This window comes from Erinaceus europaeus, chromosome 17 (genome assembly GCF_950295315.1).
Source record: "Erinaceus europaeus chromosome 17, mEriEur2.1, whole genome shotgun sequence".
Lineage (NCBI taxonomy): Eukaryota > Metazoa > Chordata > Mammalia > Eulipotyphla > Erinaceidae > Erinaceus > Erinaceus europaeus.
In genome coordinates this window covers 4,817,450-4,842,495 of record NC_080178.1, presented here as the reverse complement: position 1 = coordinate 4,842,495, position 25,046 = coordinate 4,817,450, and the positions used below count along the sequence as shown (strand labels likewise).

General features: G+C 55.8%; 3 protein-coding genes across 6 annotated transcripts; 2 read left to right on the top strand and 1 right to left on the bottom strand.

Annotated features, from left to right (window-relative positions):
• The first annotated feature begins 508 nt into the window (after positions 1 to 508).
• FERMT3 (FERM domain containing kindlin 3) lies at positions 509 to 17,918 on the top strand. Of its 2 annotated transcripts, none has more exons than XM_007518553.3 (15): positions 509 to 630; positions 943 to 1,104; positions 6,163 to 6,396; positions 6,473 to 6,592; positions 7,288 to 7,456; positions 7,551 to 7,653; positions 12,809 to 12,916; positions 13,017 to 13,151; positions 13,233 to 13,282; positions 13,363 to 13,487; positions 13,850 to 13,956; positions 14,093 to 14,323; positions 14,841 to 14,965; positions 17,139 to 17,280; positions 17,404 to 17,918. In XM_007518553.3, the coding sequence occupies exons 2-15, from the start codon at positions 945 to 947 to the stop codon at positions 17,581 to 17,583; spliced, it is 1,989 nt and encodes a 662-aa protein (XP_007518615.1). In that variant the 5' UTR covers positions 509 to 630; positions 943 to 944; the 3' UTR covers positions 17,584 to 17,918. The 2 variants fall into 2 exon arrangements, with proteins under 2 accessions (XP_007518615.1, XP_060032146.1); XM_060176163.1 differs by having other exon boundaries at positions 614 to 630; positions 936 to 1,104.
• TRPT1 (tRNA phosphotransferase 1) lies at positions 17,885 to 22,108 on the bottom strand. 3 transcript variants are annotated; one of them, XM_060176166.1, is made up of 7 exons: positions 21,787 to 22,108; positions 21,534 to 21,618; positions 19,600 to 19,769; positions 19,324 to 19,498; positions 19,083 to 19,139; positions 18,897 to 19,007; positions 17,885 to 17,995 (listed from the first exon to the last, which is right to left on the bottom strand). In XM_060176166.1, the coding sequence occupies exons 1-7, from the start codon at positions 21,880 to 21,882 to the stop codon at positions 17,907 to 17,909; spliced, it is 783 nt and encodes a 260-aa protein (XP_060032149.1). In that variant the 5' UTR covers positions 21,883 to 22,108; the 3' UTR covers positions 17,885 to 17,906. The 3 variants fall into 3 exon arrangements, with proteins under 3 accessions (XP_060032149.1, XP_007518612.1, XP_060032150.1); XM_007518550.3 differs by having other exon boundaries at positions 21,534 to 21,615; positions 21,808 to 22,092; XM_060176167.1 differs by having other exon boundaries at positions 21,534 to 21,615; positions 21,837 to 22,092.
• Positions 22,109 to 22,156: 48 nt separating this feature from the next.
• NUDT22 (nudix hydrolase 22) lies at positions 22,157 to 24,980 on the top strand. Its single transcript, XM_016186229.2, has 5 exons — positions 22,157 to 22,982; positions 23,291 to 23,389; positions 24,208 to 24,305; positions 24,441 to 24,534; positions 24,815 to 24,980. Exons 1-5 carry the CDS (start codon positions 22,503 to 22,505, stop codon positions 24,914 to 24,916), a joined length of 873 nt encoding a protein of 290 aa, XP_016041715.1. The 5' UTR covers positions 22,157 to 22,502; the 3' UTR covers positions 24,917 to 24,980.
• Positions 24,981 to 25,046: the final 66 nt, after the last annotated feature.

Here is a 25,046-nt window from a genome sequence, read left to right as displayed (position 1 = left end):
CCCCCAGGCTCCCCTCCCTAGGCCACAGCCTCCTATATAAGCCCATGCCGCTCACCAGGAAGCCAGCCCACCCAAGCCGCCGAGTGGGGGCTTGCAGGGGCTTGCAGGAGTGAACGTCAGAGTGGGCGGTGGGCACATGCAAAGCTGACAGCTGGCCAGTTGGGGCCGCTTTGTACCCAGCTGTCCCCTGTGCTGCCCATGGTGACAGAGCCCTTATCACCTGCCAGCGTGCCAGGGTGCCCAGGCATCTGCGGGCTTGAGCTGCCAGCTTCCTAAGGACCTGGCTCTGTCCCCCACTGGACCCGCCCTGCCCAGCTAGACCCCGGCAGGAACCAACAGCACCCAGTCCTGACCAAGCCCCACTTGCCTCCAAATGCACAAGGACCCCTTCTGGGAGCGCTAGGTGCTCACTTCCTGTGTTGGGGTGGGGTGGGGGGTGGACCTGGAACCCACAGAGCCTTCCTACCACATTACTTCCTGAGCCAACCAACCAGTCAGCCTTCCCTCCCGCCCTGGGGAGGGGCTGAGCCCGCCCACCCGCCACGCCTGATAAGGCCTGGGTCCCCTCAGAAGGAAGCTCCTGGCCTGCAGGTGCTCAGGCTGACGCTCCCCTGCAGCACCCGGCCCCAGGTAGGACCCCTCTTCTCACCTTCCCGCACCCCTCCACTTCCCAGTGAGCTGGTCCCAGCCCGCCATGGAGACTGTCAGTCTGCATGCATGGGGCGAACCCTGGGCTGGGGAGCAACAGGCCATACCCCACTCTGCTGACCAGAGGGCTGGCGTGAACCCCTTCCGACTGAGCGGATGGGGGGGTCTCAGTATGAGACAGTGGGCTGGGGTGGCAGGGGCCACTGGGGTCCCCCTTTCCCTGCGTTAGCTTCAGCCCCGCTGCTCCTCTGGTGCCCCCTCACTGGGCCCACCTCCCGTCCCCCCAGCCCACAGCCATGGCGGGCATGAAGACGGCCACCGGGGACTACATTGACTCGTCCTGGGAGCTGCGGGTGTTTGTGGGCGAGGAGGACCCCGAGGCCCAGTCGGTGACCCTCCGAGTCACGGGCGAGTCGCACATCGGCGGGGTGCTCCTGAAGATCGTGGAGGAGATCAGTGAGTGGCTGTCGCCCCGCTTCCGCCTGGCCCTGCGACTCCCCGATAACTGCCGCCCGCCGCCACGCCGCCGGTGACTCAGGCCCCACTTAATCATGGGGTTCCAAACATGATGGTCCCCTACTTCCCCTCTCTCGCACCTTCCCACTCCCGCAGCTTCTGCTCAGTCAGCCCCCACGGAGTAGAGCAGCCCTGGCCACCCATCCAGGGCCCAGGACGGGCCTTCCTGGTGAGGTGGGGGGCGGGAGGGGGCCCCTGGGGGCCTGCACCCTCTCCCCATCCCCTGGGGCGGAAGCCCATGCAGGCTGGTGGCAGCCCTGCCCCCACAGGAAGTTACAGCACTGGAGCCTGTGGTATCAGCCGGGCAGGACTGGTGACACGCTCAACATGGCCCTGCCCTGCGGGGGTGCAGGTGGGGGCGGCCCTTCCTGGGGGCACAGCAGGCGCACCCCGATAGCTAGGCCTGGAAGGAAGCTAGGGCCCCCCCCCATAGTCCAGCCGGGAGCCGCGGGCCTGGGGGACACAGGCCTCCTCAGCCCAGCCACCCGCGCAGAGGCCTGGGAAGGACGCCCCACAGCTGTCCACGCCACTGGGGTGTGAGCGCAGTTTCCAGAAGGGTCCAGGGAGGCTGTGAAAGCAGAAGTGGGGAACCGAGGGCCCTGGGAGACAGGCCTGGGGGCAGGGCCTGGTACCCCAAAGGGAAGTCCTGGGTGTCCTCAGGGCACTGGCCGCAGCCCAAAGCGAGGGACACACCCTGTGTCCAGTTGAGTCCAGAGGGGGTGGCATAGGGGCCCTGGGTCCGATCCCAGCACAAGAATAAAGTCGACCATAGGAACCACAAGGCCACGGACAGAGAGAGTGCAGCTTTACCATTTGAGAGGACCTGGGTTCGAGTCCCAGCACTACTACATGGGAGCACCATGCACAGCACCAAGGGGAAACTCCACAGAGGATGGAATGGTGCTGCCGTGCGATTTCTTTTCATTTTAAATTACGTATTTATTTGTGTATTTACTATTGAATAGAGACAGAAAAATGGAGACAGGGGAGCCGGGCGGTGGCGCAGCGGGTTAGGCGCACGTGGCGCCAAGCGCAAGGACCGGCACAGGGACCTGCAGGGGAGTCGCTTCACAGGCGGAGAAGCAGAGCTGCAGGTGTCTGTCTTTCTCTCCCCCTCCTCTCTCCATTCCTCTCTGTCCTATCCAACAATAATGACATCAATAATAACTACAACAATAAAACAACAAGGGCAACAAAAAAGGAAATAAGTATTAAAATATATATATATATATAAAGAAAAATGGAGACGGAAGGAGGAGGTAGAGAGGGAAAGACAAGGAGACACCTGCAGCCGCTTCCCCACTCATGAAGCTTCCCCCCTGCAGGTGGGGACCAGGGACTTGAACCTGGGTCCTTGTGCACCGTAAAGGGTCTGCTTAACCAGGCGCACCGGCACCTGCCCCGCCCCCATTCTCTTGCCACCAGGGTCGCTGCTGGTGCTGGTGCCTGTACTAAGAATCCATCCTCCCGACGGCCATTACTTTTTCCCTTCCTTCCTTCCTTTCCTTTTTTTTTTTTTAAATATTTATTTTATTTTTGAGAGAGATGCAGACAGAGAGAGACGCAGAAACCCCAGAGCCCTGCTCAGCTCTGGCTTCTGGTGGTGTGGGGGACTGAGCCTGGGACTCTGGAGCCTCAGGCATGAGAGTCTGTTTGCAGAGCCGTTATACTGTCACCCCCACCCTTCCTTTCTTTTTTCTTTTCCTTTTTATTTGACAGGACAGAGAAGAAAATGAGAGGGATGGGGCGATAGAGAAGAGAGAGAGAAAGACAGCTGCAGATCTGCTTCACGTGCTCACCAAGTGTTCCCCTTGCGGGTGGGGAGCGGGGGTTCAAACCTGGGTCCTAGAGACTGGTGATGTGTGAGCTTAACCAGGTGAGCCACTGCCTGGCCCCCAGCGCTGGGGTGTTTTCCTTCCTTCTCTCTCTCTCTCTCTCCATCGTTGTCTCTCTCCTCCCTTTCTGTTTAAAAAAGAAGATGGGACTAGGGAGATGGCATAGTGATTATGCACAGAGACTTGCATAAAGGTCCCAAGTTGAATCCCCAGAAGCTCCCTAAGCCAGAGCTGAGTACTGCTCTGCTAAAAAAAAAAAAAAAAAAAGGCCACTGGAAGCATTGGAACCACACAGGCACAAAGTCAGGCGCTTTTTTTTTTTTATATAAGATTATTTATTTATTTTCCCTTTTGTTGCCCTTGTTGTTTAACACTGTTGTGGTTATTATTGTTGTTATTGATGTCCTTGTTGTTGGAGAGGACAGAGAGAAATGGAGAGAGGAGGGGAAGACAGAGACAGGGAGAGAAAGACAGACACCTGCAGATCTGCTTCACCGCCTGTGAAGCGACTCCCCTGCAGGTGGGGAGCCGGGGGCTCGAACCGGGATCCTTGTGCCGGTCCTTGTGCTTTGCGCCACGTGCGCTTAACCTGCTGCGCCACCGCCCGACTTCCACAAAGTCAGGTTTAAAAAAAAAATTACAGGGAGTCAGGCGGTAGTGCAGCGGGTTAAGTTCACACGGCACAAAGCGCAAGGAACAGAGTAAGGATCCCGGTTCGAGCCCCCGGCTCCCCACCTGCAGGGGAGTCGATTCCCAGGCGCTGAAGCAGGTCTGCAGGTGTCTGTCTTTCTCCCCCTCCCCCCGTCTTCCCCTCCTCTCTCCATTTCTCTCTGTCCTACTAAAAGCGACGACATCAGCAACAACCACAATGAAAAACAACAAGGGCAACAAAAAGGGAAAATAAATAAATATAAAAATATTTTTTTAAAAATTGCTGGTGGTCCGGGAGGTGGCGCTGTGATAAGGCTTTGGACTCTCAAGCATGAGGTCCTGAGTTCGATCCCCGGCAGCACATGTGCCAGAGTGATGTCTGGTTCTTTCTCTCTCCTCCTATCTTTCTCATTAATAAAATAAAATCTAAAAAAAAAAAATTGCTGGGCAGGTGGGGGTATAGCATAATGGTTATGCAAAGAGACTTTCATGCCTGAGGCTCTCAAGTCCCAGGTTCAATCCCCGACACCGCCATAAGCCAGAGCTGGGCAGTGCTCCAGTAAAAAAAAAAAAAAAATTACAGGGCCGGATGGTGGTGCACCTGGTTGAGCGCACATGTTACAATGCGCAAGGACCTGGGTTCAAGCCCCTGGTCTCCACCTGTAGGTGAAGCAGGGCTGCAGGTGTCTCTCTTCCCTTTCCCTTTCTATCACCCCTTCCCTCTCGATTTCTGTCTGCCTCTAATTAATAAAGATAATTTAAGTGGTCTGGGAGGTGGCGCAGTGATAAAGCTTTGGACTCTCATGCAGGAGGTCCTGAGTTCGATCCCCGGCAGCATATGTGCCAGAGTGATGTCTGATTCTTTCTCTCTCCTCCTATCTTTCTCATTAATAAATAAATAAATAAAATCTTTAAAAAAAAAAAAAGATAGTTGGGAGTCGGGCTGTAGTGCAGCGGTTAAGCGCAGGTGGCACAAAGCGCAAGAACTGGCGTAGGGATCCCGGTTCAAGCCCCTGGCTCCCCACCTGCAGAGGAGTCGCTTCACAAGCGGTGAAGCTGGTCTGCAGGTGTCTGTCTTTCTCTCCCCCTCTCTGTCTTCCTCTCCTCTCTCCATTTCTCTCTGTCCCATCCAACAATGAAGACATCAACAACAACAATAATAATTACAACAATAAAAAAAACAAGGGCAACAAAAAGGGAAAATGAATAAATATTTTTTAAAAAATAAATAAGATAGTTTACAAAAAATCATATATGTGGGGTGTCGAGTGGTAGCACAGCAGATTAAGCGCACATGGCATGAAGTGCATGGACCGCCATAAGGATCCTGGTTCAAGCCCCCGGCTCCCCACCTGCAGGGGAGTCGCTTCACAGGTGGTGAAGTTGGTCTGCAGGTGTCTGTCTTCCTCTCCCCCTCTCTGTCCTCCCCTCCTCTCTCGATTTCTCTCTGTCCTATCCAACAACGGCAGCAATAACACAACAATAATAACTACAACAATAAAACAACAAGGCCAACTAAAGGGGGGGAAGCCTCCAGGAGCAGTGGATTTGTGGTGCAGACACCGAACCCCAGCAATAACCCTGGAGGCAAAAAAAATACTTGTGTGTGTGTGGCTGTGTGCATGTGTGTATAGGGACCTAGGCATGGTGCACTTTGTGGAGCACACACAGTAACATGCTTAGAAATCCTGGACCCCTGCCCCCATCCATGGTGGGGAAGCTTCATGAGCAGTGAAGCAAGGCTGCAGGTGTCTCTCTGTCTCCACCTCCACTTTCAATTTCTCTCTGTCCTATCAAATAAAATAGAAAGAAGTGTGTGTGTGTGTGTGTGTGTGTGTGTGTGTGTGTGTGTGTGTGTGTGTAAATAAATATATAAGGGAGTCGGGTGGTAGCGCAGCAGGTTAAGTGCACCAGAGCACAAGGACGGGAGTAAGGATCCTGGTTCGAGCCCCCGGCTCCCCACCTGCAAGGGAGTCACTTCACAGGTGGTGAAGCAGGTCTGCAGGTGTCTGTCTTTCTCTCCCCCTCTCTGTCTTCCCCTCCTCTCTCCATTTCTCTCTGTCCTATATAACAACGGTGACATCAATAACAACAACAATAATAACTATAACAACAACAAAGCAAGGGCAACAAAAAGGGAAAATAAAATAAATATATAAGCATGCATGTGGCCTCTACTGCCCATCTCCCTGGGACACTGAAGACAGTTGTCACTAACAGGAATGGGGTGGCTGAGGTGCTGTGTGGGGGTGGGTGGGCATCGCATGGACTGGAGGTGCAAGTGAGATTACTAAGACCTGGCTGCTGGGCTGGGGGCTCCCCCAGGAAGTGACACAGTAGACAGGAAGGGACAGCCTGCCGGGGGGGCCCAGAACCCTTGGCCTGGGCTGAGGAGGGGTGGGGGCCTCACCGGCCCAGGATCTCTGCGCTGCTCGGTGCTGCGGTGAGGTACGCTGGTCAGGGGTCCCCGAGGCTGCAGGGCGCCCACCCTTGCGCCCCGTACCCCCCACAGACCGCAAGCAGGACTGGTCGGACCACGCCATCTGGTGGGAGCAGAAGCGGCGGTGGCTACTGCAGACGCATTGGACGCTGGACAAATATGGCATCCTGGCCGATGCCCGCCTCTTCTTTGGGCCCCAGCACCGGCCGGTGCTGCTCCGGCTGCCCAACCGCCGAGCCGTCCGCCTGCGCGCCAGCTTCTCCAAGCCGCTCTTCCAGGCCGTGGCCGCCATCTGCCGCCTGCTTAGTGAGTCCCCCTCCCTGCCCAAGCCCCCCACCCCAGGGCAGCCCTGGCTCCACTGCTGAGGCCTGGCTCCCCGCAGGCATCCGGCACCCAGAGGAGCTGTCCCTGCTGCGGGCTCCTGAGAAGAAGGAAAAGAAGAAGAAGGAGAAGGAGCCAGAAGAGGAGGTCTTTGACCTCACCAAGGTCGTCCTGGCTGGGGGTGAGCATGGGCCGGGGATGGGGGGGTGCAGGGGGTGTGCCTGGGCCTGGGATGCAGGGGTGCATGGACTGAGTGTGGGCCAGGGGCTGGGGGGAGGTTGGGGACATGCACGGGCTGGGCCTGGGATGCAGGGGTGCATGGACTGAGTGTGGGCCAGGGGCCGGGGGGAGGTTGGGGACATGCACGGGGTGGGCATGGGCCTGGGATGCAGGGGTGCATGGACTGCTCGTGGGCCAGGGGCTAGGGGGAGGTTGGGACATGCATGGGGTAGGCATGGGCCTGGGATGCAGGGGTGCATGGACTGCGCGTGGGCCAGGGGCTAGGGGGAGGTTGGGGACATGCACGGGGTGGGCATGGGCCTGGGATGCAGGGGTGCATGGACTGCGCATGGGCCAGGGGCTGGGGGGAGGTTGGGGACATGCACGGGGTGGGCATGGGCCTGGGATGCAGGGGTGCATGGACTGCGCGGGGGCCAGGGGCTAGGGGGAGGTTGGGACATGCATGGGGTAGGCCTGGGCCTGGGATGCAGGGGTGCATGGACTGCGCGTGGGCCAGGGGCTGCAAGGTGCAGGGGATGAGCATGGGCCGTATATGGAAGGATGCAGGGGGTGTCCCGGGGCTGCACACCCATGGCCCAGACCCCACCAGGCCAGACCTGGCGACGGCGCGGGTCCGACTGCCCCTGCCTCCCGCAGGCGTGGCGCCCGCGCTCTTCCGGGGGATGCCGGCCCACTTCTCCGACAGCGCGCAAGCCGAGGCCTGTTACCACGTGCTCAGCCGCCCGCAGCCGCCGCCTGACCCGCAGCTGCTGCAGCGCCTGCCCCGGCCCGGCTCGCTGGCCGACAAGACCCAGCTGCACAGCCGGTGGGTGCGCCCGCCTCGCCCCCCCCCCCCTCCAGCCTGCCTGCACGGCCTGGCTCAGCCCTGACCCCCTGCCCCCGCCCCTGCCCCTGCCCAGGTGGCTGGACTCCTCCCGGTGCCTCATGCAGCAGGGCATCCAGGCGGGGGACACGCTCTGGCTGCGCTTCAAGTACTACAGCTTCTTCGACCTGGACCCCAAGGTGGGTGCCTGCGCTCTTTGGGGGGGGGGGGGGCTCAAGAAGCCAGGCGTCAGTCCATCTGTGCTTCTGTCCACCCACCCACAACACCTACACTGCAGTGCCTAAGGGCTGCCGCTTCCTTTTTTTTTTTTTTTAATTGTTGGATACAGACAGAAAGAAACTGAAAGTGGTGGGGAGAGATACAGAGAGAGAGAGTGACACCTGCAGCCCTGCTTCGCCGCTCGTGAAGAGTGAAATAACCTAAGCGTGGAGGCTTTTCTTTTCTTTTTTTGCCACCAGGGTTATCATCAGACTTGATGCCTGCATAATGTCTCCACCACTCCTGGTGGCCTTCCCCCTACCCCCCTTCTTTCTTCTCCCTCCTTTCTCATAGAGACAGAGAAATTAAAAAAAAAAGTGGTGAAGGAAAGAGAGACACCTGCAGCTCTATTCCATTGCTCAAGAAACTCTCCCCTCCCTGCAGGTGGGGCCTGGGGACTTGAACCCTGGTCCTTGTGTGTGACATGTACATTTTATTAGATGCATCACTGCCCAGTCCCAAGTAAGGTGTGTATGTGTGTGTGTGTGTGTGTTTCTAAATATTTATTAATTATGCATTTATGTTTTAAGGCGCAGGAGAGAAAGAGAGAAGGGGGTTGCAGGTCATCTCTGGCATATGAGATGCCGGGACTGGAACTTGGGGCCTCAGGCTTGTCCATCCTGAACCCTCAGGCCTGCAACTGCTTTGGAATAATGGGAACAAGGTCCCAAGCCCCCTTTAGCCCAGATTCCTGCTCCCCGGAGACGATGCTCAGCCTCCTGGTGTTTACTTCTCCATGACTGTGACGTGTGTAGAGACTGCCGCCCGACCGACCTCCCCACTGCCTCCCTCCCTCCCTCCCTCCCTCAGTGACAGTGGGAGAGGCAGGTCTTCTACCCTGTTCCCCGCCCCCACATGAATGTCTCTGTGCCTGTGTAAATGGTACATGACTGAGTTATGGCTTTTAGTCAAAGTAACTTGACCGGGACTGTAAATAGTAACCATATAAATAGTGTTCTCAGTGCGGCCACAGAGAAACCATACTTCCTTTCTTGGCCAAATTTTTCTTGGAATTCATAATGTTTTCTTTCTTTCTTTTTAAATTTATTTTTTATTCCCTTTTGTTGCCCTTGTTGTTTTATTGTTGTTGTAGTTATTATTGTTGTTGTTGTTGATGTAGTTGTTAGATAGGACAGAGAGAAATGGAGAGAGGAAGGGAAGACAGAGAGGGGGAGAGAAAGACAGATACCTGCAGACCTGCTTCACCGCCTGTGAAGCGACTCCTCTGCAGGTGAGGAGCTGGGGGCTCGAACGAACCGGGATCCTTATGCCGGTTTGTGTTTTGTGCCACCTGCGCTTAACTCTCTGCACTACCGTCTGACTCCCGTTTTATTTATTTATTAATGAGAAAGGAGGAGAGAGAGACAGAGCACCACTTTAGTACTCGTGCTACTGATTGAACTCAGGACCTCATGCTTGAGAGTCCAGTGCTTTGTCTACTGCACCACCTCCCAGACCAGAGGGGGCTGGGCAGATATCAGCCCCAATATTTTATTTATTTATTTTCATTTTTATTTGTGATTAATAGTGGGTTACAAGATTGTAGGATGACAGGGTATAGCTCCACACCACACCCACCACCAGAATTTGGTGTTCCTATGCTCCCACCTCCCAAAGATAAACACCGGAGTTCTCACAAGTCTTAAAAACAGTTGACTTACTTCTATGTTTGTTTGTTTTTGTTTTGGGCAAGTTCATGTACATCAGATCTCTAGATGCCACATATGCGTGAAACCATCTGGTGGCTGTCTTCATCTCTTTTCCATTTTATTCTGTAGGAAAGAGAGTAATTGAGGGGAGGTGGAGGGAGAGAGGGAGAGAGACATGCAGACCTGCTTCACTGCTCCTGAAGCGTCTTCCCTCAGGTGGGGAGCAGAGGGCTGGAACTCAGGCCCACACGCTTGCTGATATGTGCACTTATCTGGGTGCACCACTGCCTGGCTGCCAAGGGGCCACCAAGGGGACTTGAACCTGAGTCTTTGAGCATGGTGATTTGTAAAGTCAACTGGGTGCACCACCTCGACTCTCATTTATTTACTTTTGTTTTCATGTCTCTTGGCCATGGGTCTGCAAATATTGAACATATCTTTTTTTTTTTCTTTTTAATTTGCTTCCCCCCCTTTTGTTGCCCTTGTTGTTGTTTTTTATTATTATTTAATTATTTATTTAAGAAAGGAGACATTAACAAAACCGTAGGATAGGAGGGGTACAATTCCACACAGTTTCCACCACCCGATCGATCTCCATATCCCATCCCCTCCCCTGATAGTTTTCCCCTTCTCTATCCTTCTGGGAGCATGGACCCAGGGGTCGTTGTGGGTTGCAGAAGGTGGAAGGTCCGGCTTCTGTAATTGCTTCCCCGTGTAATTGAACATGGGTATTGACTGGTCGATCCATACTCCCAGTCTGTCTCTCTCTTTCCCTAGTAAGGTGGGTCTCTAGGGAACCGGAGCTCCAGGACATATTGGTGGGGTCGTCAGTCTGGTCGGCATCATGCTGGCATCTGGGACCTGGTGGCTGAAAAGAGAGTTAACATACAAAGCCAAACAAATTGTTGAACAATCATGGACCTAAAGGCTGGAATAGTGCAGATGAAGTGTTGGGGGGGACTCTCTGCAGACTCTTTTTTTTGTGTTTTGTTTTATTTTATTTTTTATTTCTTTATTGGGGAATTAATGTTTTACATTCAACAGTAAATACAATAGTTTGTACATGCATAACATTCCCCAGTTTCCCATATAACAATACAACCCTCACTAGGTCCTGTATTCTCCCCACCCACCCACCCCCAGTCTGCAGACTCTTGTGTACTTCTGCTTTCAGGTCTATATTTTGCCCTAGTTTATGGATACGTGTGAACATATGCTCTATCTCAGGGTACCTGGACTATATCTAGGTTTTGGGACTTTGTTAGGAAGTGAACCACCTGGAATGGGATTAGAGAATCCTATGAAAGGAAAGGTCTCACCCGAGTAATGAAGCTGAAGGGTCGTCATTCCACACCTGAAGTCTCTGGACACAGTCTGAAGTGAAGCATGCTGGGGTGGCACTAGTTGCGTTGATTAGGTTGCGATCGGTGGGTGCAATATTATTTGATATGAATTGAGAGAAGCATGCAGGAAAGTGGGCCCCACCCTAAGGTTCCAGGACTGGGGGAAATATAGGGCCTCCCTCATGCAAGTCACATGCTCTACCTGCTGTGCCCATCTCTGCTACCATTTTCATTTTCAGTCCTCCCACCCATGACCCTTCTTTTCTTTCTGGGCGGGGAGGAGGAGCAACTGAGTGCCAAAGTCCTTCCCCTTCCCCGAGTGTGAGAAGCCTTTTCAGCCATTGGTCTGGGCAGAGCAGCCTCCCTTCACTGAGAGGCCGGTGCTTTTCTGCTCAGACCCCACTGAGCTGGCGTCTGGTTCTTTTAGTTCTGGAAAAACGTCCACAGTGTTATGAATAGTTTCCTTCTCTCCTCCTTTCCACTATCCTGTTCCTTTTTTTTTTTTGTTTGTTTGTTTCTTATTTTTTGGAACTGAGTCAATGTTAGGTCTCCAGGATTAATTCTTCAAAGAAAGAAGAAGAAAAAAATCATATTTATCTTTTCAGCATGTAATATTTCCTATTCTTGGGGCCAAGTGGTAGCACAGCAGGTTGAGTTGTACACAGGACAGTGCTTGAGGACTGAGGGTCCAGCCCCAGGTCTCCACCTGCAGGGGGATAGCTTCACAAGTGGTGAAGCAAAGCTGCAGGTGTCTTTCTCCACCTCTATCTTCCCCTTCCCTCTCAATTCCTCTCTGTATCTACCCCAAAGAAATAAAATTAACATATCTATATATTCTTACTCCTGTTGCTTTGTTTCCTTTCTGGAGATGTCCTGATTTTCCAAAGGACCCTTGGAATTTTTAAAAGAACTTTTTATAAATCTTTTCTTTTAAATTAATTAATTAATTTTTAACCAGAGCACTGTTCAGCTCTGGCTTATGGTGGTGTGAGGATTGAACCTGGAACTTTGGTTTTTTTCTTTTTTCAATGTTTTTTTGTTGTTGTTATTGTAGTTGTTATTGATGTCATTGTTGTTGGGTAGGACAGAGAGAAATGGAGAGAGGAGGGGAAGACAGAGAGGAGGAGAGAAAGATAGACACTTGCAGTCCTGCTTCACCGCCTGTGAAGCGACCCCCCTGCAGGTGGAGAGCCGGGGGCTCGAACCGCGAGATCCTTATGCTGGTCCTTGCGCTTTGTACCACCTGAGCTTACCCTGCTGCACTCCCGCTCTACTTCCGAACCTGAGGCTTTTGATCCTCAGGCATGAGAGTCTGTTTGCATAACCATTATGCTATCTACCCCTGCCCTTTTATTTCTTTCGATTTTTTATTTATCTATTATTGGATAGAGACAGAGAAATTGAGATGGGAGGGGGAGATAGAGAGGGAAAGAGACAGACACCTACAGCCCTGCTTTACCACTCGAGAATCTTTCCCCCTGCAGGTGGAAACTGGGGGCTTGAACCCAGGTCCTTGTGCACTGTAATGTGTGTGCTTAACCTAGTGCGCCACCTCCTGGCCCCCTGTCTATTTCTTTCTTTCTTCTTTGCCTCCAGAATTATTGCTTGGGGCTCAGTGCTTGCATCACGAATCCAATGCTCCTGGAGGCTTTTTTTTTTCCCCTTTTGTTGCCTTTGTTATTTCATCATTGTTGTGGTTATTATTATTGCTGTTGTTTTTGTTGTTGGATAGGACAGAGAAGTGGAGAGAGGAGGGGAAGACAGAGAGGGGGAAAGAAAGACAGACACCTGCAGACCTGCTGCACTGCTCGTGAAGTGACCCCTCTGCAGGTGGGGAGCCGGTCCTTGTGCTTCACACCATGTGAGCTTAACCCTCTGTGCTACGGCTTGACCCCAACCCCCCACCCCGTCTCTATTTCTGTGTGAAAGTCAGCCCTGAGTGGTGAAGCTAAAATAAATAAATAAATAAAGCAAGCAAGCAAGCCAGCACAGGGCAGGGCTGAGAGCCTCGGCCTGCAGGGTCAGGGCCCAGAGAGGGACCCTGCGTGACACCTGACCTAGAGCCCCCCTGTCCCCCGCCGCAGACAGACCCCGTGCGGCTGACCCAGCTGTACGAGCAGGCCCGCTGGGACCTGCTGCTGGAGGAGATTGACTGCACGGAGGAGGAGATGATGGTGTTCGCGGCGCTGCAGGTGCCCAGGGCTTCAGGGGGTGGGAGGGGGTGGGGGGATACCGGGGGACGGCTGCCTGCTTAGGGCCCCCCGGCTGTGTGACCCCCTCCTCCCCCCCCAGTACCATGTCAACAAGCTGTCCCAGAGCGGGGAGGTGGGTGAGCCGGCTGGCCCGGACCCGGGGCTGGACGACCTGGACGCGGCTCTCAACAACCTGGAGGTGAAGCTGGAGGGCTCGGCGCCCACCGACGTGCTGGTGAGGGACCCCACCCCGGGAGGGCAGGAGGATGGGCGGGCGGGGTGCCCGGCCCAGGCCCCTGACTCCCGCCCTCCGCAGGACAGCCTCACCACCATCCCGGAGCTCAAGGACAACCTGCGCATCTTCCGGTGAGGGGCGGGGGCTGTGGGCAGCTAGGGGGGCGCGGGGGTTTGGGGGCTGCCCCTCACATATCCCGGCCACCCCGCAGGCCCCGGAAGCTGACGCTGAAAGGGTACCGCCAGCACTGGGTGGTCTTCAAGGACACCACGTTGTCCTACTACAAGAGCCAGGACGAGGCTCCAGGGGACCCGGTGCAGCAGCTCAACCTCAAGGGTGGGTGACAGGGGCGGGGCTAAAACAAGTGGGCGTGGCTGTTGGGGTTGGTGGGCGGGGCTAATGGCGAAGGCGGGGCTGCGAGTGGGGCGGGGTTGAGGGTCTGGAGGTGGGGTTAGCGAAGGGGCACGGCTAGTGGCATGACGGGGGTGGGGCCAAAACTCAGGTGGGCGGGGCTTGATAGTCTTGGGCGGGGCTATGGCCATGGTGGGGCGGAGCCTGGTATTTCGGGCAGGGGTGGCAGAGTGGATTTTGGCCTCTCCCCTCCTGTCTCCTTGTCCCCACCTGACATACAGGGCCAACCTTCTGGAAGGGCACTCAGGCTGGGCCCCCACCTACCCACCCCTCCCTTCTCCCTCTAGGCTGCGAGGTGGTCCCAGATGTCAACGTCTCAGGCCAGAAGTTCTGTATCAAACTCCTGGTACCCTCCCCGGAGGGCATGAGTGAGATCCACCTGCGCTGTCAGGATGTGAGTGGCGGCGAGCAGACAGCACACCCAGCCTCCATTTCTGCTCCTTCCCCCGGCTGCCTCAGCACCACCCGAGAATTCAGGGGCCACTTCCAGAGTGGGGCGGAGGCTGAGCCAGAGCCCTGTGTCTCCCCAGGAGCAGCAATACGCCCGCTGGATGGCCGGCTGCAGACTGGCGTCCAAGGGCCGCACCATGGCGGACAGCAGCTACAGCAGCGAGGTGCAGGCCATCTTGGCCTTCCTCAGCCTGCAGCGCACAAGCGGGGGCTCGGGAAGCCACCCCCAGGGCCCAGACGCCTCCACTGAGAGCCTCAACCCCTATGGCCTGGTTGCACCCCGCTACCAGCGGAAGTTGAAGGCCAAACAGGTGCCAGAGGGAGTGGGTGGTGGGGCTGGGGCCCTGAGTCTGGGAACTTCCTGGGCTTCCACCTGGGCCCGGGGCTGGGTGCAGTGACAGTACCACTGCCAAGCCACCTCCATGGTGGGTGTTTTTCATCTTTTACTTTAGAGAGGGAGGGAAGGAAGAGGGTGAGACAGGCACACACAGAGAGGAGAGACACCTCAGCACCTCTCCATCGTCCATGGAGCTTCCTCCAGTGCTGTCCACGATGTTCCCATGTGGTGCTGGGATTCAAAGCCAGGACTGCATCCCCCTGGAAAGCCACAGGCTTGTTCATTTCCTCTCCCACCTGTGTCCCTGAGGATGGGCCCCCCCCCAGCAGTCATGGTCCAGTCGCCTTGTTCACCTGGGGGTCTGCTGGTCCCACTTCTGAGTGCTGACTGTGCTCCTGGTGATCCCGTGCTGGGCATCATCTGGCTCCTCCATGGAGGGCAGGTGTGGGGTCCCGGGAGCCTGGTGGCCACTGACCAACACAGTCCCACAGCTCACCCCACGCATCCTGGAAGCCCACCAGAACGTGGCCCAGCTCTCGCTCTCGGAGGCCCAGCTGCGCTTCATCCAGGCCTGGCAGTCTCTTCCTGACTTTGGCATCTCCTACTTCACGGTCAGGTACAAGCCCCGGCCGAGCCCTGGTGCCTGCCTGGCGGGGCACAACCGGGGCCCCGTCCTGTCCCCTGAGTGTAAACGGGTCCAGGGCACCCTCCATCCTGCACCCCCACAAGAGACAGACCAGGTGGGAGCAGAGAGGCCCAGCTCCTTTCTCAGCTCTGCCAAGTCCCTTCCCTGCAGGGGACCCTGGAGCTGCCACAGTCACAGACAGTGCCCTTCTGAGTGCCCACTTTCCAAGCTGGCACAGGCTGGCAGTGGGGCATCAGATGATGGTGTACAGACAACTGGAGGCGTGGTCTGTTCACCTGATGCTGATAAATACTGTGACGGTGATTAGAGCTCTCAGCCTGTATTTCTCAGGCAATGAACTTTTTTTTTTTTGTATCCAGGATTATTGCTGGGGCGCGGTGCCTGCACCATGAATCCACTGTTCCTGGAGGCTGTTTTTTCCCTTTTGTTGCCCTTGTTGTTTATCATTGTTGTTATTATCACTGTCATTGTTGTTGGATAGGACAGAGAGAAATGGAGAGAGAAGGGGAAGACAGAGGGTGAGGGAAGGATAGACACCTGCAGACCTGCTTCATAGCTTGTGATGCGACTCCCCTGCAGGTGAAGAGCTGGGGACTCAAACCGGGATCCTTACTCCGGTACTTGCGCTTTGTGCCACCTGCACTTAACCTGTTGCACTACCGCCGGACTCCCTCTCTCTCTGTTTTTAAACACCAGAGCACTGCTCAGCTCTGGCTTATGGTGGTGCTGGGGACTGAACTTGGGACCTCAGTCTTAGGTATAAAAATCTGTTGCTCCAGGAGTCGAGGGGTAGTGCAGCAGGTTGAGCTCACATGGAGCTAAGCTCAAGGACTGGTGTAAGGATCCTGGTTCAAGCCCCCGGCTCCCCACCTGCAGGGCAGTTGCTTCACAGGCGGTGAAGCAGGTCTGCAGGTGTCTACCTTTCTCTCCCCCTCTCTGTCTTCCCCTCCTCTCTCCATTTCTCTCTGTCCTATACAACAACAACTACAATAAAACAAAGACAACAAAAGGAATAAATAAATATTTTTAAAAGACTTATTAAAAAATCTATCTCTCTACCTAAGCCACTATGTTCCCAGCCTAAGAACAACAACAAAAAAAAAATTTTTTTTTAATTTTAAGGAGAAAGAGACAGAGAGGCCAGAGTACTACTTTGCTCTGGCTGTGGTGGTGCTTGAACTATGTATATCGCCTCCAGGGTTATTGCTGCACTATGAATCCACTGCTCCCGGAGGCTGTTTTTTCCTTTTTGTTGCTCTTGTTTATGGAGACTATTTTTTACTATACTTATTATTTTTAAAAATATTTATTTATTCATTTTCCCTTTTTGTTGCCCTTGTTGTTTTATTGTTGTGGTTATTATTGTTGTTGATGTCTTCATTGTTGGATAGGACAGAGAGAAATGGAGAGGGGGAAAAATGAGAGGGTGAGGGATAGACACCTGCAGATCTGCTTCACTGCTTGTGAAGTGACTCCTCTGCAGGTGGGTAGCCGGGGGCTTGAACCGGGATCCTTACTCCGGTCCTTGTGCTTTGAGCCACCTGTGCTTAACCACTGTGCTACCGCCTGACTTCCTTAATATACTTATTTATTTATTCCTTTTTTGTCCTTGTTGTTTGATTATTGTAGTTATTATTGTTGTCTTTGTTGTTGGATACGACAGAGAAATGGAGAGAGGAGGGGAAGACAGAGAGGGGGAAAGAGAGACACCTGCAGACCTGCTTCACCGCCTGTGAAGCGACTCTCCTCCAGGTGGGGGCTCAAACCGGGATCCTTGCACCGGTCCTTGTGCTTCATGCCATGTGTGCTTAACCCGCTGTGCCACTGCCTGGTCCCCCCAAGATTTATTTTATTTACTTCATATAAAATAAGCTTTCACATGTCAGAGAGAAAACTAGAGCACCACTCTGGTCCCTGTGCCGCCTGGGGTCTAACCGCCGTGGCAGCAGGTCCTGAGCTCCACCAGCTGTTGCCCTGACCGCCGTCTTGTTTGCCTGCCAGGCAGGTGCCCGGCAGGTGAACCTTCCAGGCTGGTTGCACAGCCTGCTCTTGAGCCCGGGACTCCTGTCAGCTGTCCCGCACAGGGCGGGTAGGTGTGTGTTTGTTGGGGGGGGGGGCTGCTCACACTCTCCTTGGGGTCCAGGTTCAAGGGCAGCCGGAAGGATGAAATCCTGGGCATTGCCAACAACCGCCTGATCCGCATTGACCTGTCGGTAGGCGACGTGGTCAAGACCTGGCGCTTCAGCAACATGAGACAGTGGAATGTCAACTGGGACATCCGGCAGGTGGGCGGGGCCTTCTGTGTCAAATGGGCGTGGTCTGGGGGGTGCCCATTGTTTGGGGGCGTGGCTGTCTGTCTCTGGGCGGTGCTTGCCGAGGCCACGCCCACGAGCCGCCACACCCTGCAGGTGGCCATTGAGTTTGAGGAGCACATCAACGTGGCTTTCAGCTGCGTGTCGGCCAGCTGCCGCATCGTGCACGAGTACATTGGTGGCTACATCTTCCTGTCCACGCGCGAGCGCGCCCGAGGCGAGGAGCTGGACGAGGACCTGTTCCTGCAGCTCACCGGGGGTCACGAGGCCTTCTGAGGCTGGCTTTCCCCCTGCCGCCCCTCTCACCACCGCCACGGCCGCTGCAGGACCCACACCCACTAGGACTCGCTGCCCACACCCTCACCATGCAGGTGCCAGGCAGGCATGGCCACTGTCACTGTCACTGCTTTGCAGACTAGGGGCCGCGCTGGACCAGGCTAGGGAGTGAGGGCTCCCCATCCTCATCTAGTGGCCAGGCCCGCCACGCCTGCCCTCACTGCTGGCCCCCAGCCGCTGCTAAGAGGGAGCCCATTCCTGTCTCGGAACTGCAGTCTTCCCTGTCAACGTTTGACGTGTCTTTTTCTTAAATAAATATTTTATTACTGGACCGACTTTCTTCCTCTGGAGCTGTGCTTGGGGTCGCTCTGACATTCCGTCTCTTCATCACCAGCCAAGGAGAGGGGCTTTCCTGAGAAAGAGACAAGAGCTGGCTGGAGGGCCAAAGATAGCTCACTTGTTAGAGCATGCAGGCGGCCAGCCCAGGGTGGAACCCTGGCCCAGCATCACATGGCAGCACTGTGGCACCAGGAGAAGCTCCACAAATGGCTGGCAGTGCTGTAGTGCTCCCCAAACACACACATACACACATATCTGATATAAAACAAGAAAGAAAGAAAAAAGAATGAGTGTGATCTGGGAGGTGGTGCAGTAGATAAAGCACTGGACTCTCAAGCATGAGGTCCTGAATTCAATCCCCAGCAGCACATGTACCAGAGTGATGTCTGGTGGTTCTTTCTCTCTTCCTTTCTCGCTAGTAAATAAATAAAATCTTAAAAAAAAAAAAAAAAACCCAAAAAACGGAAGTTGGGCAGTAGCGCAATGGGTTAAGTGCACGTGGTGCAAAGCGCAAGGACCGGCATAAGAATCCAGGCTCTCCACCTGCAGGGGAAAGAAGGGAGTTGGGTGGTAGCGCAGCGGGTTAAGCACAGGTGGCTCAAAGCGCAAGGACCAGTGTAAGGATCCCGGATCGAACCCCCCGGCTCCCCACCTGCAGGGGAGTCGCTTCACAAGTGGTGAAGCAGGTCTGGTGGTGTCTCTCTCTCTCTCTATCTTCTCCTCCTCTCTCTGCATTTCTCCCTGTCCTATCCAACAACAATGACATTAATAACAACGACAATAATAACTACAACAATAAAACAAGGGCAACAAAAGGGAATCAATAAATAAATATATTAAAATTTTTATCTTTAAAAAGAGTGGTGGAATCACAGTGCTACACACGGGAGATGCTGAAAGGGGGCTTGAGTGACCCCTGAGTTTGAGCGCTCAGAGAGGCAGGACAGAGGACACAGAATGGGGGCGAGGCTCACGGGAAGGGCGAAGCTGCAGGGCCTCCTTGAAGTACTTGGGGAGCAGGAAGCCATCAGCGTCCCCTGGAGTCAGGAACACCCCATTGGCAGAGCGGAAGAAGGGGATCCCATCTGTGGAGGGAGTGGGAGGATGTGAGGTGCGGCCTCTGTGAGGGTTCAGGGCACCCCTGCTGCGTCCAGCCTCACCTGCCAGGGCCAGGGGTCCGTCAATGAACACAGCCACTTCGCAGCTTGGCCTCATGCCTGTGGGGACAAGAGGAGCTGGGGTCTAGGGACCCTGAAGGGCAGGTGAGAGAGGAGGGGGGGCCCAGGCGGCCCTGGGGGGCAGGTGGGTGGGAGAGCAGGGGAACGCAGCCAGGGCGTGGACAGAGGCTCTGGCCTCTGGAGGGAGGGGCCTGGTTGAACAGAGTGGGCAGTGGGTACTGACCGCTGATGACACCCGGGTCCCCGGGCAGTCCCGCAGCCAGGTGAATGTGCGTCCTCCCACGGCAGGACAGACCGCTGAGCCTGATGGAGGGCCAGTGCCGCCGGAATGTGCCATGGACCAGCTGCGGGGGCAGGGCCTGTGGGGTCTCCAGGGGGGTCAGCTCCAAGTCTGGCACCTGGGATGGGGAGAGCGGAGGTGAGATCTCCCCCCAGGGCACCGTCCTAACCCTTGGGGTCTCCCACCCCAGTTTTCCCACGGGTTGCTCAGCACCCCCACCTGCAGGGAGTGTCCCTGATTGGCCCGGATGAGAGGTCCAGTGCTGGGGTCCCCAGGCCGCAGGGAGAAGCGCTGTTTGGCGTCGGTGTCCACCACACGCTGCACGTCTTCCGCAGAGAAGCCTCGGAACTGTGGGCGCTGCAGGAGGGCGTCCAGGGGCACGAAGCCATCTGGGCGTGTGTGGTGTTCAGGGGCTGGGCTTGTGCCGGGGGCTCGGCCCAGGCACGGGGCTTGGCGTTTGTCCCTGTGCCTTTCATTTTACTTTTAATTAATTAAAATTTTAAATTCATCTTTAAATTTTTTTATTAACTTTATTTATTGGATAGAGACAGCCAGAAATCGAGAGGGTAGTGGGGATAGAGAAAGAGACAGAGAGACAGCTGCAGCCCTGCTTCACCACTCCCACACTCCCAAAGCTTTCCCCCTGCAGGTGGACCAGGGACTGGAACCCAGGTCCGTGTGCATTATAACATGTGAGCTCAATCAGGTGCCAACACCCAGCCAATAATAACTTTTCTGAAACCAAGTATTTGTTAATGAAGGGGTAAGAGAACCAGCACATCAATCTGGCACATGTTTTGGGGATCAAACTTGGGACCTCATGATTCCCAGTCCAACGGTCCAGTGCTTTAGTCACTACTGCCACCGCCCAGTCCACATGCCATTTGTGTATTTATTTATTTATTTATTTTTTGCCTCCAGGGTTATCGCTGGAACTCAGTGCCTGCACTATAAATCCACTGCTCCTAGGGGCTATCTTTTTTCCTTTTTGTTGCCCTTGTTATTTACTATTGTTGTTATTGCTGTCGTTGTTGGATACGACAGAGAGAAGTAGAGGGGGGGGAGACAGAGGGGGGAGAGAAAGATAGACAGCTGGGAGTTGGGTAGTAGTAGCACAGCAGGTTAAGCACACGTGGTGCAAGGCACAAGGACTTGGCTTAAGGATCCTGGTTTGAGCCCCGGCTCCCCACCTGCAGGGGAGTCACTTCACAAGCAGTGAAGCAGGTCTGCAGGTGTCTTTCTCTCCCACTCTGTCTTCCCCTCCTCTCTCCACTTCTCTCTGTCCTATCCAACAACCACGACATCAACAACAACAATAAAAAAGCCAAGGGCAACAAAAGGGAATAAATAAATATTTTTTTTTAAAAAAGAGGGAGTCAGGTGGTAGCACAGCAGGTTAAGCGCACATGGCGCTAAGCACAAGGACCAGTGGAAATATCCTGGTTGGAGTCCCCAGCTCCCCATCTGCAGGGGAGTCGCTTCACAGGTGGTGAAGCAGGTCTGCAGGTGTCTTTCTCTCCCCCTCTCTGTCTTCCCCTCCTCTCTCCATTTCTCACTGCTCTAACGACATCAATAATAACAACAATAACTACAACAATAATAAAAAAACAAGGGCAACAAAAGGGAAAATAAATAAATATTACAAAAGAAGAAGAAGAAGATTACGTGCTGCAAACCAAGTTCCTGATTTAAAGCAGAGTTCTTCCCCCGTGCACCGCCCTTTTCCCCCTCCCTTAGCCAACCGGGAAGGGACTGAGCCCTTGTCTCCAATGAGAGGAGGACCCGCGTAGTTTCAAACCCTTAATCATAAAAACCAGGCCGACTTCCAGCTTGGTGTGTGCCCGCCTGCAAGGTCTGGGTGGGTCTGGACAAGCCTTTAGACAAACGAAGACATTGCTGTCTTACTAACTTCATAAATCGCATACTGAGTCTCTTTATTTTGGGCCAATTGCCCGTTTCTATCAGGCCGGGGCTGCAGCCTGATCCCAGCTGAGCTGCCTGGCCAGCCCTGCTTTGCTCTGCAGCAAGTGGTGATGTGCATGGTTCCACCTCCGCACGGTGCTGGCAACCTCGGGGGAGAGCACTCACAGGCAGGCCTACACCCTCCAGGGGAGCGACCCCTCCCCCAGCCAGCTGCCAAGACCCCCACTCACCGGCCCCCATGGGGAGCCCCAGCTTCAGAGCCCCGTGGCGCAGGGCGTAGGACAGAGCCTTGGACAACTGTACATCCCGGTCCTGAAAGAGCCCGGAGGGGGCACCTAGTCACAGTGCTGGCCCCGTCCTGCAGCCCGCCCCGAGCCCTGAGAGACCCTGCGGAGACCAGGGCGAATAGCAGCGTGGCCCGCCGAGCCCCCTGCCAGCCGCCCGCACCCCCAGGGAGGAAGTGCTCAGCGCCCCCCACCTGGGCGGGGGTGCGGGGTCGTGCACCTGTTCCCGGGGTCTGTGAGCCCCTCTACCCCTGGGTCCTGCTGCTTCGGGCCTCCTTCCTGTCGATGCGCTCATGGCCTTGACATGCGGGGCGCTGTCACATGCGGGGCCTGTTAAGATCGCTCCCAGGTCCCCACCGCACCCAGGAAGTCACAAAGCCTCAGGAGCGGGGAGCCGGCAGAGACAGCCCTCCCACCAACTCGCCCCTGTGACTGCAAGCCCCGCTTGCACCCGGCGGATCGGCCCTGCGGGCGGCTTCCAGAAGGCGGGCCGGAAGCGCTAGTGCCGGCCAATGAGAAGCCGAGGGAGAAGGGGTCTCAATTTCCGGTCCTGAAAAGGGGCGTGGCTGCGTGCGGGTCCGGGGGTGAGTGCGGCGAGAGGCCGGAGCTTCCCGACCCCGCTGGAGCCGAGCATGTCAGAGGCTGGGGGCGGGAGCCCTCTAACCCTGGCAGACGTGGGTCCTAGGGGTGGCAGGGCCCTGTACCTCCAGCTGACAGGGAGGCCCCGGGGTGGACTCCAGGCTCTTGCGGAAGCGGAGTCACTCTACTGTTCAGAAAGCGATCAGAGGGTGCAGAAGGCCTCCGGGGGCATATGGCAGAGGGGGGCGTGCTACCGGACCCAAGGGTGGCTGTGGGGTCCCCCTGGGTGAGAGTTCTGGCTGTGTTCTCCCCATAGCTGCCCCGTCTGTCCAGACCATGGACCCTGAGGTGTCCCTACTGTTGCAATGTCCCCCGACCGGGCTGCTGGAGAGCCAGGTGCTGGTGGAGCTGAGCCCCGCCCATGACCGGCGCCCACTGCCAGGAGGGGACGAGGCCATCGCTGCTGCATGGGAAAGCCGGCTACAGGCCCAGCCTTGGCTCTTTGATGCTCCCAAGTTCCGCCTCCACGCAGCTACGCTGGCGACCACTGGCTCGCTGGGGCCACAGCTGCTTCTGCGCCTGGGCCTGACTTCCTACCGAGACTTTCTGGGCACCAACTGGGCCAGCTCAGCTGCCTGGCTGCGACAGCAGGGGGTCACTGACTGGGGCGACAAGCAAGCCTACCTGGCGGACCCGCTGGGGGTGGGCGCGGCTCTGGTCACCGCTGATGGCTTCCTTGTCCTCCTGCGCCGCTCTCAGCAAGTGGCGGAGGCCCCAGGGCTGGTGGACGTGCCTGGCGGGCACCCTGAGCCTCAGGTGAGATGCCAGGCTCGGGGCACAAAGGCCCAAACAGCTCATCTTGGTTTTTCCCCCTCCCCTAACAGCTGCCCTGGCCCTTTGTGCAAAGTTGGTGGTCAGGGCAGCCCCCGGCTCCCTCCTGCCCCTGGGAGTCTAGGTGATGGGGAATGGACCGGCCAGAAGACCGGCTGGATGTCTGATTGTCCCGGGAAAGGAGGGCCTGGGCCAGTGGGTCACTAGCTACTCTGTGCCCAGCTAGGTCCTGAGGGCCAGCGAGTGTGGAGGGCGTGGGGGCATGAGCTGGGGCTGAGCTTGTTCTCTCACAGGTGCTGTGCCCAGGTGACAGCCCCCTACACAAGGACTTACCTGGAGAACTAGTGGTACATGAGCTCTTCTCTAGTGTCCTCCAGGAGATCTGTGACGAGGTGAGTGAGGGGTGGCAAACAGGGTGGTGGGCAGGAGGGGAAGAAGGAGAACATACCAGGATGGCAGGAGGGCCTGCGGGCATCTGGCATTGAGACAAGACCTTGGCTTAGCAGGTTGCTACCGTAGAGTGGAATTCTAGCCCCCAACTCTTGGGGTTTTGGGTTCTTTACAATGGGACCACCCTAACTGTCTTGCTAAACTGAGGAGAAAAAGGCATACCTATTCTTCTTCTAGCGTTTGCCCTTCTTCCGTAGCCAGTCAACAGCGTCAGGTTGAGCCTGATGTCAAGTTTCGAGACCTCCTTTGAATCTGGAGAGGTGGCAGTCGTTGACTATGTGGGTCATAGTCTGTCTGGAGCCGCAGGGGCAGTTCGGGTCGTCTCTGGCTCCCCAGCGATGGAACATAGCGGTGCACCGGCCATGGCCTGTTCGATAGCAATTGAGGAGGACCCAATCATAACGTGCTAGGTCAAAGCCGGGTTGACGCTTGCAGGGGTCTGTGATGAGGTGTTTGTTCTTGACCTCAGCTGACTGCCAGCTCTGTTTCCAAGAGTCTGGAACAGAGAAGTTCAGTGTAGGCGTAGGGGACCAGATTGGGTGACGAGACGTCAAGCGTTGGACTGGGTGGGCGAAGATCTCCGCGTATATTGATAAGCTCCTCTCTCCACTTCTGCTCTCTCATGTAAGATCTGAACATACCTGAGATCTGGCGTTCTGTGATTACAGGCCCTTGAAAGCGCCAACCTGTAAAATGGCATACATGGGCAAAGGGCCGTGTATGGGCAGTAGGAACTGATAGGTGGCACCCCCAATTCTAGGTGAACCTGCCGCTGCTCACCCTGAGCCAGCCCCTGCTGCTGGGCATTGCCTGCAACGAGACCAGTGCTGGCCGTGCGAGTGCTGAGTTCTATGTCCAGTGAGTGAGCCCTCAGCGACTGTGGCCTGGGGAGTCGGCTGGTCGAGGGGTTTGGGTGGCGGAGGCAGCTGGGGCTCCTCAGGGACCCTCCAGGGACTGGACACCCACCCAAGCAACTCTCCTCCCCTTGTCCAGGTGCAGCCTCACTTCTGAGCAAGTGAGGAAACACTACATGAGTGGGGGGCCCGAAGCCCATGAGTCCACAGGCATCATATTTGTGGAGACAGAGGTACGAAGTGGCAAAAGTGTGGGTCTTCCTTGAACCAAGACCCTAGATTGGGTGCTTTCAGAGGCTGGGGAGAGATAGGGCTCCCCGATCTTTCAACTTTCCTGGGAGCCACCTTCTGGAGGATACTTTTTGCCCAACGGAGACTAGGGACCTGTTTAGCCCCCTCCCCCTCTGACCTGTGTCCCCAGGGACGGTGTAGTGCAGTAGGCTCTGAGGCTCAGGGATCAGGACCCAGCTCCTGCAGGAGCCCTGAAGTCTGCATGTCTCCGTCTCCCCACAGAGGGTGCAGAGGTTGCAAGAGACCGAACTGTGGGCTGAGCTCTGTCCGTCGGCCAAAGGCGCCATCTTCCTCTACAACCTTGTCCACGCAAGTCCCACCTGAGTCACCTGAGGGTCTCAGCCCTATCCCCACCTCTCGCAAAGCAATAAAGGACTTTATTCTTGCATTCCATTGGCATCTGCTGTTTCCTCCAGACAGAGGGCCCAGTGGGAGAGAATGCTGGGTGGGCGAA